Source organism: Talaromyces amestolkiae (assembly GCF_001896365.1).
Source record: "Talaromyces amestolkiae strain CIB chromosome Unknown scaffold14.1, whole genome shotgun sequence".
NCBI classification, from domain to species: Eukaryota; Fungi; Ascomycota; class Eurotiomycetes; order Eurotiales; family Trichocomaceae; genus Talaromyces; species Talaromyces amestolkiae.
Window position 1 is genome coordinate 23409 of NW_024468050.1, and position 16507 is coordinate 39915.

General features: G+C 44.1%; 3 protein-coding genes across 3 annotated transcripts; 1 reads left to right on the top strand and 2 right to left on the bottom strand.

Moving 5' to 3' along the window:
* Nucleotides 1-774: 774 nt before the first annotated feature.
* BHQ10_006984 (uncharacterized protein) lies at nucleotides 775-2565 on the bottom strand (the record flags this gene model as incomplete). The annotated part of the gene is made up of 4 exons (XM_040879629.1): nucleotides 775-1888; nucleotides 1937-2159; nucleotides 2207-2265; nucleotides 2312-2565. 4 exons carry the CDS (start codon nucleotides 2563-2565, stop codon nucleotides 775-777), a joined length of 1650 nt encoding a protein of 549 aa, XP_040735488.1.
* An 8868-nt stretch (nucleotides 2566-11433) lies between these two features.
* BHQ10_006985 (uncharacterized protein) lies at nucleotides 11434-12865 on the bottom strand (the record flags this gene model as incomplete). Its single annotated transcript, XM_040879630.1, has 4 exons — nucleotides 11434-11543; nucleotides 11620-11804; nucleotides 11881-12466; nucleotides 12586-12865. The coding sequence occupies 4 exons, from the start codon at nucleotides 12863-12865 to the stop codon at nucleotides 11434-11436; spliced, it is 1161 nt and encodes a 386-aa protein (XP_040735489.1).
* Nucleotides 12866-15359: 2494 nt separating this feature from the next.
* Nucleotides 15360-15904, top strand: BHQ10_006986 (uncharacterized protein; the record flags this gene model as incomplete). Its single annotated transcript, XM_040879631.1, has 2 exons — nucleotides 15360-15650; nucleotides 15719-15904. The coding sequence occupies 2 exons, from the start codon at nucleotides 15360-15362 to the stop codon at nucleotides 15902-15904; spliced, it is 477 nt and encodes a 158-aa protein (XP_040735490.1).
* Between the last annotated feature and the right edge of the window lie 603 nt (nucleotides 15905-16507).

The following is a 16507-nucleotide window of genomic DNA, read 5'->3' on the forward strand; positions in this document are numbered from 1 at the left end:
TCGTGGAGTGCACACTTGACACAACATTCCTCCACAACAAATGCAGTATTAACAAGGCACAAACAGACTCGGACGTATGATTTTGGGCAGTATTGTCGTTGTGTTGTGACAGAAAACAGTACCGCGAAAACTGTACAAAAGAATTTAAGTGATTTCGCTTTGTCGATTAAAAGAGTAGACTGGAATAGGATGCAGAGAAGCGGAAGTTGGACAATCTATTAGTCATATGCAGAGACTGTCCAATTCTCGGCCGGTACCGGGTTATGTATCGAGTGATGTTGTATTGTTGATAGCAGATGCCATCTGAGCAGGTCGTCACATAGGAAAGAGGTTGTTGTTGAGTATGTAGCGATCGAGCCGTGGTTGTAGTCGACTGTCGCGTCCGTCGTGGGTCAAATTGACATAGGTAGATAGAAAGAAAAGGCTGGCTCGAAGACAATAAGTCGTGTCATAAAAGTTGAAATAAGAAGGGTGCCTTGGCACAAGAAATAAAAAGACAGAACCGTATGCGCCTGGGTATCGAGAACATTGTATGAATAGTCGTCTTATACAATGTGTGAAATTCTTCCTTCGGAGTGTGGTGTGTATCGATACAAGTGACGGGGTGAGGCGAGGAGAAGAAGATCCGGTCTTGGAGAGAAATCCGAAAGTCGAAAGAAAAAGAAATAGAAAGAGATAAGGATAGGCATGACAACCATGATATACGTCATGTGTGATGTGTAGTAATAGGCATAAACCGTAAGCGTCACCCATCAAGGGGACTCAAATTGCAGCTTAATAAGAAAGCATACGACGACCAGGCATGCGTCCAGCTTCAGGCGCTTCAAAAGGCGAATCCAGGCCTCGAACACGGTCGTTGTTGCTGCTGCGGCAGCGTCCTGTCGGGCTGTCTTCCATCTGAGGAGACTGCTGTCCAAAAGCAAATGTCTGAGCGCGGATAAACTTTGATCGCTGTTTGACTCTTCCAAGCCCTCGTTCGCAAGCAAATTCGTGTTCCTTGGATGTCATTTCCACATAGTTCTGGGGATAGCAGAGAGATCGATGTTGCGCAAAGAATGCACTGTATCCTCCGTCCAGAATGTACATTTCCGGAAAAGTCAAGTTAGGGTATCGTTCAATGTTAAACGCGCGGTCCTTGTGGCGGATAAAGGACGCCATGATGGGAGCCCGGTGGGCAGAGTATTCGCAGTGGAAAATAATAGTTGTGCCTGGTTTGGGATCGGCAAAGAGCTGGGTGGCCAAAACCTCCTTGTCATTGAAGTTCACAGCTCCGTTGATGTGTCCGCCTTCGTATTCATATTCAAATCGGCAGTCGATGATCATCACGTTTTCGCAACGATCCTTGAACTTTCCATCCAGAATATCGACCAATACGCCCTTTTCAATACGAGGGAGACTATCAGGTTGGTCCGCAGGTACGAAGTGTGGCAGTTGAAGAGTATGTGTAGGCTCTTCGTCCATGATCGATGCTAGAGTAGGCTCAGGAACCATATCCGGCTGCTTCTGGCGCACAATGTCCTCTGGATGTTCAAACATACTGAGGGACCTCCTGCACTGCTTGCGCGGGCGCATGAAAGGGTTCCCACAAGCGTTCTTACGGACAGCATTAGGCACTGGAGATGCAGAACCACTGTTACGACCAAAGGGTTGTCTTGGGCGTGGACCAAGCAAGTTAGAAGACGAATTCTTTACAGTCATTCGATCCTGTGGCGGCGACGACTCATTGAACATGTCAGCTAGAGACATAGAGTTGGACAAGCCGCTGGTTCCACTGCCGAATTGAAAAGGAGGGCACTGGCTTTCGGGTGCCAGTCTGTTGACTCCGGTCTGAGTAGAGTAGGCCTTGGTGCGAAGCAAAGATGGGCGCAGAAGGGGTGGGCGTATACGTCTGCCATCAGTATTAGTAAGGTTACTCGACAAGTTAGGATCGTCTCACTCTTGCGGAACACCAGGCGAATCATCTTCCATGGGTGATGCTTGTAAAGAGCCCCCTGTACTAGTGCTAGCGGTCGAAGGCGTTTCCGATTCCGGTGTCGGTGACTGGAGCACCACATCTGTCGTTGCAATAGTGTATGGGAGTTTGTGAGGAAGCGGAGATGTCTCCATAATATCCGTCATGGGCGAAGAGGCCGGCAACGGAGGTGTGGTCATCATTTCGTCTGAGATGTTAGCTTGACGCCGCATAGCAGGATAGCATTTCTCTTACCATGTCCATGAAAGATGTTTGCTGAGAACAATGATCGACGAGGCGTAGCCAGTTGTGGGCTATTAAATTAGCAATTGATTAGAACGAGACTGTTGTTTGACTCACCTCTGGTCGATGTGAAAATTCTGGGACAAATCGGCAGCCAAACTCGCGGCCGGAGAAGGACCTGTGAATTGTTTGACATTGAAGTAATCCGAAGTAGGAGCCTTCTTCATAGAAAGGTCCTTAAAATTGAAGCTACCAGGCCCAAAACCACCAATTCCGCCCAGCGATCGAAATTTGGGAGCATCGTTCCCAAAACAACGGCCAAACATCATTGAGGGCGGCTGCATTGCAGCGAGTGGTGAGGAATGCTCCATCTTGAGGTGGATTAGACGGGAATCAATTCAGCTCAACCGGTTGTTGTTGTCCCATAGACGATCATCCAAATGACGTGAGACGATTGTTTGTCTTGCTTCGAATGGACGACGGCCCCAGCAATTTTTCTTTCCGTCTTGACTTTTTGTTACTTCTAACTGTATTTCCAATTGTATGCTCCTGAAACCTTCCAACAATGTTGTCCAACAGAGGTGAGGAAGCGAAGTGGTGGTACGGCAGAGGCGAGCAACGGGTTCAGATCGACATTGTTTCCAACAGCGAGTAAGTAGTCCAATTCGTAAGCGATCGTAGGTATCATTCGACAGTTGGCCAGGACTGTTCGTAATTCGACGGCGCGGTCTGTCTGTCGTGAGAATAGTCGGAGTGAAGAGTACGACAGAGGAAGAGGAAGAGAGATAGAGGTAGAGAGGTAGAGGGAGAGGTGAAGGTAGAGAGGTAAAGAGAGGATCGTGGTGGAGCGAACAATGGACACCGTTGTGGATGAAGAAAGAGAGAGAAGAAAGGAAGAAAGAATGTTGAAAGGAAAAGGCGAGTTAAAGAGAGAGAGGGTAGGTGAAGCTGAAGAAGAAGAGGAAGAGACTTGTTGCAATGGGCAACCAGCAGAAGGGCAGTTCCTGGTAATTCTTGTAACTTACCCGTACTGGAAGTGGGGAGATATCCGCTGCCTGAGGCTGCCGTACGCAGCAATACGTACTTCGTACGTATTTCCCTATTGAGTCTATTCTTCTTTTCTTAGCATTAGTATCTTTATGTACCATTTGGTCTATTCACACGTATCCTTATACCCTCTATTCTCAGTATTCTTGTAACTTGTATACACATACAGACATCCATCGGAGGATACTCGCACGGGCTGGCAACAGGTCACAAACCGCCTAGCAGTCGTAGCTAAGAGTAACACGTTCCAGCTGCACCTTAGCGACCTTCTCGGCGCCCATTGGGCCAAACCCACGTCATCTACATAGCTTGGGCGGGCCAAGGGGACAACGATGTGATCTCAGGCAAGGAACAAGCATGTAAGGTATTCTCTGCGGAGTATTCTCCTTGAATATTTACCCCGTTCCTCAATTAACATTTATTTCTATCTGCTAGTACGATTCTATCGAATATAAAGTAGAAGTATGCTCCTTGCGGTCGTCCCTCAAACCCTTGGCTCTAACCCTTTCTCCTACCTCGTACGAACGACGAGAGTCAGAGTACAGCCTTGTACGGGGCTTTACTTAGTAGTCAGATCACTGTAGTAACGAATCTAGCGATTGATTAATTAATCTAAACTAATCAAACGCCAGCCAGCCAACCAGCTCGCCCCAAATTCCGAGCCACAGCCCGTATCATAGGGCAGAGCGAACAAGGCTAGAACCAAGTCAGTAAAGCCGATAGGCGCTGCTCAGCAACAACCGCCTACCTCTGACAGGGTGCTTGCACGGCTAACAATTTAGACGGCTTAGTGCGATGATTATTGGTTTTAGGCTTTAGCTACGTAGCACGTACCGAGTAGTACTGTATGTACGGGGTATGGAGTCGGCCTTGCTCTTGAATCAAGGAGCGATACAAGCAAGGAAATATCCGACATTCACCATTCAATACATATTTCCTATATATAGATTTGAATAAAAATGGACTTTGGATATTAAAGAATAATCGCTTTCTTCCTTCCTCTCTGTTCTTTCAGTCTTTCAGTCTCCAATCTTCTACTAAAAATACAGAATACGGTGTACTCCGTACATTGTACTCCATACATAATGAGGCGGCTTGGTCAACCCGGCAACAGAGCCAGCAAAACTCTGGCTCACTATATCTAGTCTCGAAAATTTTTCTTTCTTTCTTCTTTTGTTCGTTCTTTTGTTCTTTTTTTGCCGAGGGCTAAAATTACCTACGAGGTTGAGATATAATTATCTTGACAAGCATCCATTTGTTTGTATGTTCAGGAACGAATATTCTGAATTTCTGGCGGCTCCTGCCCATGAGTTGCAAAACGAGTAACTCTGGTGTAGTGCGTGCTAGGAAAAATGCCATGTAGATCAATGCTACATTCAGCAATTCCTGTTAGAGTTCAAACATGTGGGTTTTGCGATCGCCGTTCGGTGCGATTCTCAGTGAGTACGCACCTACGTAGTTGTAGGTAGCTGCTGATTAGGGCATCTACTTGACATCAATTGATTCAGACTAATATCCAGAAAGTCAACACCACCGTCTCTCATTTCGATTCCTATCTCGACAGACCAAATCTCGATCATAGACATACAGCATACGTAGCGTACCCACTTGCAACTCCTCTCCGATCCGAAATCGAGCTTAAAATTTTTCTGTTCTGCTTCTCGTCGTGTGCCGTTCTCCACACGCGTTCCCGTGCCTTGGGAGCCCCTCGATCGAGAAGAATGAGACGCATCATATATTACTACTACGTATACGTACTAAATAGGTGGGAAAAAAATGCGATCTTCAAGATATGTGCGGGTGTATGTCTGGATGCTACGTGGTATCCATCTCATCTTTAGAGTCCGGTGTTTGTTTGTATTGCATCGAGTCATGGGCCTGCATGTTCAGCTCAAGAAAACATGTTTGGATGTTGTGATTGGTTGAGTCAGAGGCTCAAAGGGCGTATCTATCTGCAGGACTGCAATAAGTAGAACGATCGGATCCGTCAGCCATCAGCATGGCACACGCATAAGAACGGAGTAGGCGTGAATGACATCGACGGTGAGAATGGCGAGCATCGCTGACTCCGCCGACTCGCCGAGTGGCTTGACCTGATCAACCCCGCACTAGTTAGAAATATATTAGATGATAACTCAGTCGGTCGGTTCGGTCGCGTTTCAATTATTGTCAATTTGTTACAGTCTGCGTTGAATAACTCATGAGTTTACTATGTGTGATCAACAGTGCCCTTGTTCGCTATCGCAAACTGCGGTATAGAATAGGCACTTCCAGCATAGGTAGGATAGGATACCCTGTCATCCGTCGATAGTCATTCGAGCGGCAGCGTAAAAGGCAGAGGCCAGCGGCCGCATTCATTCAGCTCAGCCTTCTCAAACTCTGATTGACCCATCACGCATCTCACTCACGGCGCTTAAGCCTTATGGAACTCGTACGATGCCAACTGATTGGCCGCTGACAGGGATCCTGCGCCATGTGTTTGGAGTTTTGTTCTGCTAGCTGTGCTAGCTTACTCTAAAGCGATGCACTGATGCAGCGACCTCGGTCTAATGTGCTATTTTCGTTTAAGCCGTCACACGCGAGCCATGCAACGAGCGAATCAGCATCCGAACACAGACAGGATTATCGTATCGGATTGCATTCGACGAATCTGATCATGGGATAACTCGTAATGTTTGACTAGCAGATAGATTAAATTGCGTTTTACCCACTAACTGGGCTGTTGGTGTCCCTCGTCCGGTGTTTCGAGATTGACCTTCCAACACTGGATTTACGAGTAGGTAATCCGTGGGTTCCGTACATGCATGACATAGACCATGGCCAGCTGAAGGGTCATCCCGGTAGAACGAAAGTTCAAAAGCTGTCGCGGTAGTCGCCACGAATTGCTCTGAGCGAGAGCGCACTTGTTCGTTGAGTCAAAAGCAAGCAAAAAGAAGCCGCGTCTGCCAAGAAGTAAACAACGCCGAAAACGCGACTAAGATGCCAAGTCCCGTGACCGTCGGCCTGCGTTACGCGCTCTGATTGGCCGAGCCGGATGCTACCCTTGTGCCTTAGCCTTGAGGCACCTTATGCACTCCGTCTTTCTTTCTCTTATCTCTCCATTTTCTACTTTGGCCAGACAGAGACGATTGATCATTGGGGGCCGATTGACGTCAATGGACTCAATCTGCCCCTCTTCGTGAGTCCTTCTGTGTCTCGACTCGCGAGATCGCCCGCGGTTATGCACATCCTTCACATCCTGATTCCGACTATCAAAACAAACACACCGGCATACAAGACGTGTACGACCAAGACAACATGAGACACTACCCCTCATCTTTCTCTCCTTCACAATCGAATAGTAATCCACGCGCGGTAGACTGGTCATGCTAAGAATTAAGAACTCAAGCCGAAGACAAGCCGTGAAACGCGTTCCTCAGCACAGACCTGTCGCTGAGCCCGTCAACACTAGCGACTCTAGTCTTGACCATCAGACCCGTTTCCAATGGCTGGACCATCTGTGACGTATCTGATTCTGATGATTCCTTCAAATCTTGTTCTGCCCTCCATGTCGACTGTGTGGTGAGTTCGTAGTGTTGGTTATGACGCTATACACTTTTCAATCGACGCGTCGTACGTACTAACAACAGTAATTAGACATCATGAACACGGGACCGCTCAAACCCTAATCAAAACAACTAACAACTCTACTACGTATACAAGTCACTAACGAACAGACTACGTAATTGACTTTTGATCGTTTGATGTTTGTTATTGGCAAGAGAATCGGGATTGGATCAGTCGAAAGTTGAGACTAATGCAAAACATGAGATGGACTAGATAGCTACACCGAATGTCTGACATCATATGTAGTATCATTCTAGTACTGATTTTCTACAGCATAGCATGTAAACAAAAAAATTGCTGCTGCAGTATTGGTAGATGACTTGCAGTTCTAGATGCGAGTAGTAGTTTGATGGGATACGTGCTAACGTAGTTGCCCAAATCCATGGGACGGTCGTGGAAAATGCCATGATCCACGCCATGCTTCATCAACAGACGCCACGTTGAGAGGTGCATTGAGTGTTGATTCTTTATTGATGGCGCATGTCTGTTCAGTGTCAGGAATCATGCAAAGTTACAAAAACATGTGGTGTTTTGCGTATACATCAAAAGTGTAGATCGAACCCTAACCCTTGCCGCGGTGAGTTAGGGTTTGTCTGATCACGTCAAAGCCTACTTCGTATTGTATAGGTGTAGACATCAGATGACTTCCAATACTTAAATGTATCGTAAATTAGCAGATCGCGATCTGGTGTTACATTCACTCGATCATCAATACGGTCGTTGTTTCTCGTTTGTCAGTATTGACAATGGATGCTGTATAGAGATCCATGAATATATATGTCACGTCCCGCTTTGTATAGCAATACTGGTTCCTAACATCGATGCCGTTGGAGGATAGATTAATTGATGTCTGGTGTATACTTCATGAAACGAGCACTCTCGAGACTATCCAACTGATAGAGAAATATAGCTATGTTTCTAAGTAGACATGCCTCCTTAGCTGTCAATTTCGAGGTACCACTTACGAAACCAGTTAGCCTGTCGGGGCACGGAATTAAACAGAGGAGTGATTGAACAATGAAGCATATTCTTTGTTAACAGAAATGCAGTTCTAGCTTTGAAGTGAATACGGATACGGCGTGACCATGTGCCTAGAGCAAGGAATCGAATGACTTGTGATTCATATGCCAGGGAGAGGTTATTGCATATCCAAGCAACCCGGACGTTGTCCACAATATGGAATTGTTTATTGAATGATTATGTACGTTGATCCATTATAGTATGTTCTGGAGAAAATTCAATGTACTCCAGGCTGGATATGGGTAATGCCTTTAGCTTCAATATCATTCAACACTTGATTACCGGTTGTAGTCTTTGATAAAGATAGATTATCTGATCGTAACTATCCAAGAATACTATTAGCAGTCTATCATGAAGCAATATTCCCCTTGCAATCTACTAGACCACGAGCAAGGAGAGTCACCGCAGCCCCACGATTGATATAGAGCCTCACACCATTGAGCGAGATCCTTGAAACCTGCAACTTAAAAGTCACATACAACTACACAGCATCGAACGATTAGTCAAACTATACAGATTCCTGTTTGGAGCCTTTATCAAGGAAACGAAGGGGTTACACAAGAATCCCTGTCTTGGCGAAAAATTCCTAGTCAGGTTAAATCTTCAATCAAGGGGGGCACCACGAGCAAGGAGACAAAAGATCCATTCTACCTAGTATTACTTAGTATATACATGCATAGTAAACTCCTGGCAGGTGGTCGGAAATGTATGAAATATCCCCAACTCTCCGCAATTTTTGCATCTTTACTTTTTCTGGTTTGGCTTTCAGAGCGGGCGGGAGGGAGGGAAATAGATCGCCCTTGAATCTTGCATTGTCTCATTCTTCATCTGGTCAACTGGTATGTTCGGAGAATTTTCTTTTTCTTTGATAGACAGTTAAGACGGTGTCAAGGTCTCTTTCTGTCATTCCTTTTGTCCTCGCATGTCGTCTTTCTGCATGCCGTTGTTTCTTTCTTTCAGCAGATGATCAAAAAATACCGTGTACTATATATTAGATTAGAAAGAGCAAGTCTGAATGCAAAATCTTCTTCAGTGTCAAAAATCAAGATTTAAGGAATTGTACCTCCTTGCTCTCTAGTACATAACCCACGGGTCAAAAATCAAGATTTAAGGAATTGTACCTCCTTGCTCCCTAGTACATAGCCCACGAGTCAAAAATCAAGATTTAAGGAATTGTACCTCCTTGCTCCCTAGTACATAACCCACGAGTCAATCTACTCAACCCGGGGAATCTGCACATAATAACCTGATGAACCTGGAAATCGAGATGCCAAGTCTATAAAGAATGGGTCTATTGGATCTACTATATATTTATATTCCCTTACCCCTTCAAGCAGTCTGGTTTGATTTACGTGGTTCGTGCCTTGTGTAGGGATGTAGTTGCATACATACGTTGCATAGGCACGTAGTAAGGGGCTCGGCGGGGGTAATTGTCAACGTGGAGAGATGTGACTTGCGTGAAATAGACCGATTCAAATGCTGGGGTTTGATGTGATTTAGATTTAGAGTCGTATCAATACTTGAAAGTAGTCAATCGTGTGCATGTATTTCGTTGTAATGCGCTTGGGATATCTACTAGGGGGCGGGATACAGAAACACAGTTGTAGATAGAGTGCATCGAATTACTGTAAGACATTGAGCCTGACACGAATTGAAAACGAATCGAGTTTGGACTTCTGAGTAGAGCCTTATGAATAGAGCCTTAATACAGAAAGGATAGGAAATATGACGATCCATCGATATCTTGCACCTTGTGTCAACATCTAGTGAATGTAATTAATTACATCAATAGATGTAATCCTACAGAGAATCTCTGGAACCTGTACGCCACATGGTGTAGAGAAGAAGGTGATTCTTAAACGCTCCGGCACTGAGAAACAGTTGACAAGTATCTTCATTTCACTGACACAGAAAGCGAGTAGCATCTATGAACGATCTGAGATGACACCTGTGGAGTGGAGTGCAGTTTCTACCTAGATTATATTCAAATTCAGAATTTAACTCGAAACAGTACGAAGAGAAGATTCAGAACGCTCGTAGAGAGTTTAGAGAGAATCTCATTCGTTGGGCTATATGACAGGACTTCTTGACTTGTGTATGCATTGATTATCGGACAAGAAATCTTCTCAGACTAGCAGCGCTTATGCATATATAGCAAGATATAGACAAATGTAGACAAAGTCCATACCCCAGAGTCAATTTAATCGACATATTCATGACCGGCAAAATGGGCCTAGTCTTTACAGTCTTTGCGGGATTTCAATCTTGCTTATAGACAGTTGTTCATGATAGCAAGAAATTTTTATTTCAGAATGAACTAAGAAGCATGGTAGTAATTCCCCAAGAATAACGCAACAAATTGGATGCATGTATTTTGGTGTAAATAACATAATGAATAAAATGGGAAAAGAGAATGGATATTTTTCAAGTCTTATATGAAAGAGTCAAAGAGTTCATGAATCATATGTTCTATTGGAAAAGAAAGTTAAGCATTGATATCACTAATGATCGTTCATACGCCCCTCTTCTTCAAAACTTTGTTAAGATTACGTTGAAAGCTGCCGATATTCTCAGGTAGCAGCATCGTATAATGAGCTCCATTGACTTCATGATATTGCACATCCACGACAAATTCTTCCCAAGCACGAAGATGCTGATCTAACCATTGTTGCTTCGTAATACCTAGGATTGTCAAAGGTCTACAATAAAAGACGTCCATCGCGGTCACCTTGCCACTAGGATTATAGTCAATGGCCTGTGATTGTAGCGTGAAACCAACATCGGCCCAGTTTTTCAGATTGGCCTTCGAAAGAGCCAACTCTTCAAGTCGTTCCGGGCTAACAATCTCTAGCAATTAATCTATTTGAGCGGATTTGGAAGATCATGTGGGCATATATGGAGCTACCGTGGCTTGTCATACTTACGAACCGAATAGCACGGCGCAGATACAAGCGGTAAAACCACTAGGCACAGATATTCTTGCTTATAATAGATTCTGTTGTAGTTTGAGAGATTTTCCTCTAAGCGAATTGAACTATGTCCGTATGGTTGATTACTTGTTCATGCAGGATAATGATGTACATGAGTGACGACCCTAGAAAAGCCTCTACATATATTGAAAGAAACATTTGAACCAATCGGGGAACAATGATAATAATTACCACTTTGCTCATTGGAAAATTACTGTACAGCGTGGGAGATTACTTAGAGGGAACTATTATCGTTGCATACTGGACTCAAGTCTACTTAGGTACAGAGTACAGTGTAAGTTTGTAAAAATTGGTAGCTTATGGTTGCACACGAATTAGTGACTATTCCTGCATCCTCAGGACAGATGACAGGATATGGCTTCTAGTCATAACTTTGAACTTCGCTTCTAATTATATAATGTGTAATATTTCATCTCGGTCTTAAATTGGGCACGCAAAACAAGCTCCAATGACTTAATAGGTTTGTTTAATTCGGCTGTTACCAATAGATGTAATCTCTAAGGCATTGTCAATCTTTCACTCATGACCCGCTAGACTCATATTGCTTTGACTTGTGTAAATGATATCAGAATACGACTATGCAATTTCTGCCTCGATGACAGACTCGGCACCGAGGCCATGGTGATAGATTTGGACAATCTTGAAGCCCGACTCTTCCAGCAAAGCAGTCCACTGTGCTTCAGTTCCTGTATCATGGTTAGTCGGTCATAAATAAATCCTTCAAACCTTGAAAATTAATATAAAGAAATGTCATTAACGTACTCTCCATACCGGAGACCATTGCCATCATTGCAATGTCAGAAGAGGTACCGGTCTCCTTGGGCTCATTCGCATCAAGGACAACTTCATGAAGAAGTAATTTGCTGTAGCCTTTCTTCATTCCTGCTTTCTGATTACTGAGAATCTTCTTGCAATCTGCGTCAGGCCAATCATGAAGAATGAAATGTCTATAGAGAGGCATTAGCAGAAAATTCTTGAAAATAAATGGCGTGTACACTCGTCTAAGAATTTCTCACAACTTACAGGTAATAGGCTGCAGCACCTTCAACTGGCTGAGGTGTGAAAAAATCATACTCCATCTTCTTGATTGCTGGAGTAAGCTCTCCTGCATTCTCAAGCACAGGAGCTCGATCTTGAAGCACGAGAGTTTCCGGCTTGAAATCCGAGATTTTCGAGAAGGAGAGCAGATCATGACCCAGACTACCACCAACATCAACCAGAACAACGCTACTTTGATCAGTAAGGCCGCTTAGTAACTTATCAGTAGGGTAAATATGAGAAAGAGTCGGTCTGTTTCCGGCATAAGTCTGCATGACAGTGCCAATGACTTTCTCGGCGTCAGGATGCTCCTTCAGCCACTCCCAGAGAGGAGCTTTGGCCCATTTGGCAAAAGAGCCATTGGCTTGATCAGTCGGGTTCTTGAAGCCAAGATCCTCCACGTAACTCGGGAGTGTATGTAGAGCAGGCCCCTGAACGTCAAAGTACAAGGTGACGGTGCTTGCAATTTGAGGGCCACTTCCGAGAGCTGCGGCGAATGGGGTGAGACCAAAGACTCCGGGCTTGACAACTTTGAGCAGATTTGTACCAGCCAGCTGCCAGATAATTCGGGCTACAATTTTCGCATATGAAAATAAGCATTATGGTCCTGGTTCAATTCCACCGTCTCAAATAAGAAATGGTATTATCCTCTCGAGAGAGTACAACTGCGCAGAATATTTCGAAACTTACAAAGTAGCTGAATGTCACAAGTGACAAGGTTGGAAATTTCTTCCACAGTCTTAGGAGCGCTGCCATCAGCGACCCATTTAGCCCATAGACCAATTTTATTGCCTATTTCTAAACAAGCCATACGTGATGGCTCAATCCATGATTGACGAAAAGCTGTTTCCCACGGCGACTCAAGGCGGGCAATTAGGGCTCGCGCCTCCCTAACAGCCTGTTGACGATCAGACTCGGAGGTGAAGGACTCTTTTGAGATTGAATGCAAAGTTGAAGCAATTTCCGCCATTTTGAATATTTTGCGAATCTAAGACAAATTATAAAAATTTTTGGGTTCCATACACTGAGGGAGAGTGCTGCTCTGAGGATTTAAACTCGCTACGTTCAATCATGATTCCACACCTAGTGGTATCTAGGGAATTGTTTTCAGCTTACTTTCAGCCGATTTCTAAGCGATTCAGCTGTTGGAAAATATTTGTCAATGAGAGTGTTCAAACAAAGACATCGTCAAATTACCCCTCAGCGAGTATACATAGCCCCCTCATCATTTGCTGCGGTATACAAGGGTGCGAAGACTAGTCAACGGCTAGAAAGGCGGCGCAGAGGCACAGGGAGGTCATCAGAGTCCAATCTGGACGATTCCAAATAGATTAATATGTAGGGTAAGTTCTAAATATAAGAAATTACGTGGGTGAGTTGTCACGTTGAAGCCTGTCGTCTCTAACCCAATAATTCCATGTCGTGGAGTGACCTATAGCCGCAGCTTTTCCATATTTCAGCGAATGAAATTATACTGAGCGTGATGATACTGTTGGCTCATATGAGTGAACTGACTCGAGTGATTTCAAATCAATGCTGCTTAGCTGTAGGCAACAACAATTCAGCGCGTTTCGGCGAGTATGTGGGTATGTGGATGATGGCCGTATATGTACAGATTTGACTTGACTACAGGGAGTTTTTAACAGAGTTGATTATACGAGATTTATGACATGCCTTTATATTATCATCTAATAATATGACGACCTTACTCAGATAAGGATATATACACAGTCGGATGATAAGCTAGACATTGACGAATGGCTTCTTAATGACATCTCTCTGATAAACGTTATACCACGTGCATATTCTAGGCATGGATGATTATGTCTTTACTACCTAAAACATGAGTCATCCGACTCTCTTCATGGCAGGTTGAGTCGTTGGTAGTCAGCCATACCAAAATTCGGTTCTTACAGTGTTTCCACAATTATGAATACAAACCTGTGTGGGTTACATTTCTTGGTCTTTCGAAAGTTCATCGAAGGGTTATCTCTAGGTTGCTCGACTGTGGTATATGAATCGACTGTATATGTCTATCACTCCAAATCTTATTTGACGTAAATCAGGTACATTTCGTTGCGCATTTGTCTAATTTCTGACTATACCTTAGGATACCTAGCTATAGTTAAAAAAAAATGAGTCTTACATTCCCGAGTGGACATCAGAGATTTAGCCGCTTCCTTTTTCCATCTCAACTACACGGGGTCCATAGACTTGTTTGTCAACTTCTGGCTTCCTTAGACTGTCCGGGAAAGGGAAGCGATGACAAGGCATCGAAGAACATAAATACTTAGCTGAGCACCCCCTCTCATCGGAAGTGGATACCTAGACAGGTCTGTTGCTAGCACAGCAGGAGCGACAAAAAGTACCCTATGGATAGACACTGTGGCAGCAACGACAAGATTCATACTGAGAATATGGTCTAGATTAAGCACTCTTTCTCCGTGTATGGTTTACCGTTCTTCGCCTGTCAAATGCAGTCATCTCACTATATTAGCGTCAATGCAATGCTTCCCATAAGCCTTGGTAGATCGTGCACTATGAATCGCCACATTCGAGAGGGTCACACGACAGTACATTCGATTCTATCTACCTCACTCAGTATACATGAAAATCATGCTTGCGAGCCATTATGAAATACAGAATACCAAAAACATGCAAATTAGCTGTAACGGGACATGACCTCAGCGCTTGACAGGGGATCCCAATGTGGCTGAACACTTGCACCGCCTCCGATGGCGTAGACCATATCAAGAAATTGCAAGTTTATGCTATATGCTACCTAAATGGAAAATTATGCCGACCTTCCTATCCGGACAGAACTTGTGTGAGTAATTCGGTCCTGTAGGGTTCAGCCTAGGGCAAATTTAATCACTGTGCCGCCCGAGAAAAAGATGGAAAGAGATCGCATGAATTTACGACTGTCAGGCTGTAGCATTGTACGTGGCTTAGTCTTTCTCAGGTATTGTAGCCAATAGCGCATATTTTTTAAATTCTATGTCTGTCCAAGGACTTTTTACCTATAGTAATCCATGTCATGATAATACCTTCTCAGCCACTTGATGTGCCACGACGAGGCACCTAGAACTGCATTCACTCTGAGGACCTTTTATGATTGGCTTATTTCTAGTAGAGACTGCGCCATAAAAAAAAATAAAACAAGCACTCAGGACAAACGGATTGCTTTAAGAAAGGCGTAATTCTTTGTACTATGTCATTAGGGCTAGAAAGAGGCAGAATTTCACGCAAATTGCCGTCCATTATGCCATATGACAATGACCAAAAAAAACCAAAGCGTGTCGCTCGTAGACTCTCTATTATTATAAATTGGTATCTCATCTAAGTTCAGGTTACTTTGAAGGTAGACAAGCCGACTGCCTAACATCTCTCATCTTCGTTCCGCAAAAGCCTATATTGCAGCTGTCCTGGAACTCTCATACAAGGTTTCATCGGCCAGAGCAACCATGGCCAAGAAATCGAAGCCTACCTCTTCTTCTCATATCAAATCCTTCTTCGATGACTTTCCTGATTTCGTACCTGAGCCCCCCGCCGGTCTTCGTGAGAATTTCGCCCGTCTAGCCGCTCACAGACAATGGAAGAATGGTTCCAAGAACTACAAACGCAACTGGAACAAGTATGTCAGAATGGAATTTGATAGTGAGTTCGGAACAAACTATACTCGATTGGAGTCATGGCAGAATCTCTGCACCGAATTGGGGATCGAGCGTCTTCCGTCAATTACACAGTGCAAAAAGGTGAGAAAAATTGTTTCCATTAGAAGATGGTAGAGCTTGGTACTGACAGTAAGGGGCTGGCCCTGTAGGCACTGTCGGTAGTCAACGTGAACATTGTCGATTTAATGGACTGCCGGAGATCTGGGAAGAAACCTCGCCTGTTTTCATCTCTGAATGCGCTTCGAAAGTATACCAAAGAAAATGATCTGTTTTTTCCCCGAGACGCAGCGAAGGAAGAAGGATTTGTGAAGATATTGCTCAAGCATATACTCTAGTACTGTCCTGCCTTTCAAGGCGTGAGATATGTTCAAGGAAATCACTAGGTTGAGGATACAAGGAGGGGATTAGGGTCCGTTTTGTGTGTGAAGGATTGAATTTTGCTTTGCTTTTCGTTAAAAACGAGTCTATGTAGCACGTGCCAATAAATTCATCCTCGACTAGATCAGTTCACAGTCAGAGCTAAAGTATCATAATGGTCCTCTTTAAAAAAATTAGCAGGTAGCTGAATATTAGCCTAGAACATACCACGACAGCCACAATATGAGTAACCAGAATGACTGAAAGACAGTAAGTTATGTAGATATAGCACGACTAAATTGATAGAAGAGATGAGAACCAAAACCTCCTTTAGATAATCAAAAGAGCATTTGCTAGCGTTGCAACTCCACCTGGCATATTCAATGATGCTTTCATGAACAAGAACGAGTTTTTACCAGCCTATCTACCCTTCTCCGACATGCGAACGTTGCGAGAACGCTTTGAAAGTGATTATCAAACACGTATCGTCTCTATTCAGCCCAATGTGGAAGACTAAAACAAGGATCTATGGACATTATACGGCGGAATGTGGCTGTTTTCTTCGCTATATGTTTCCGTTT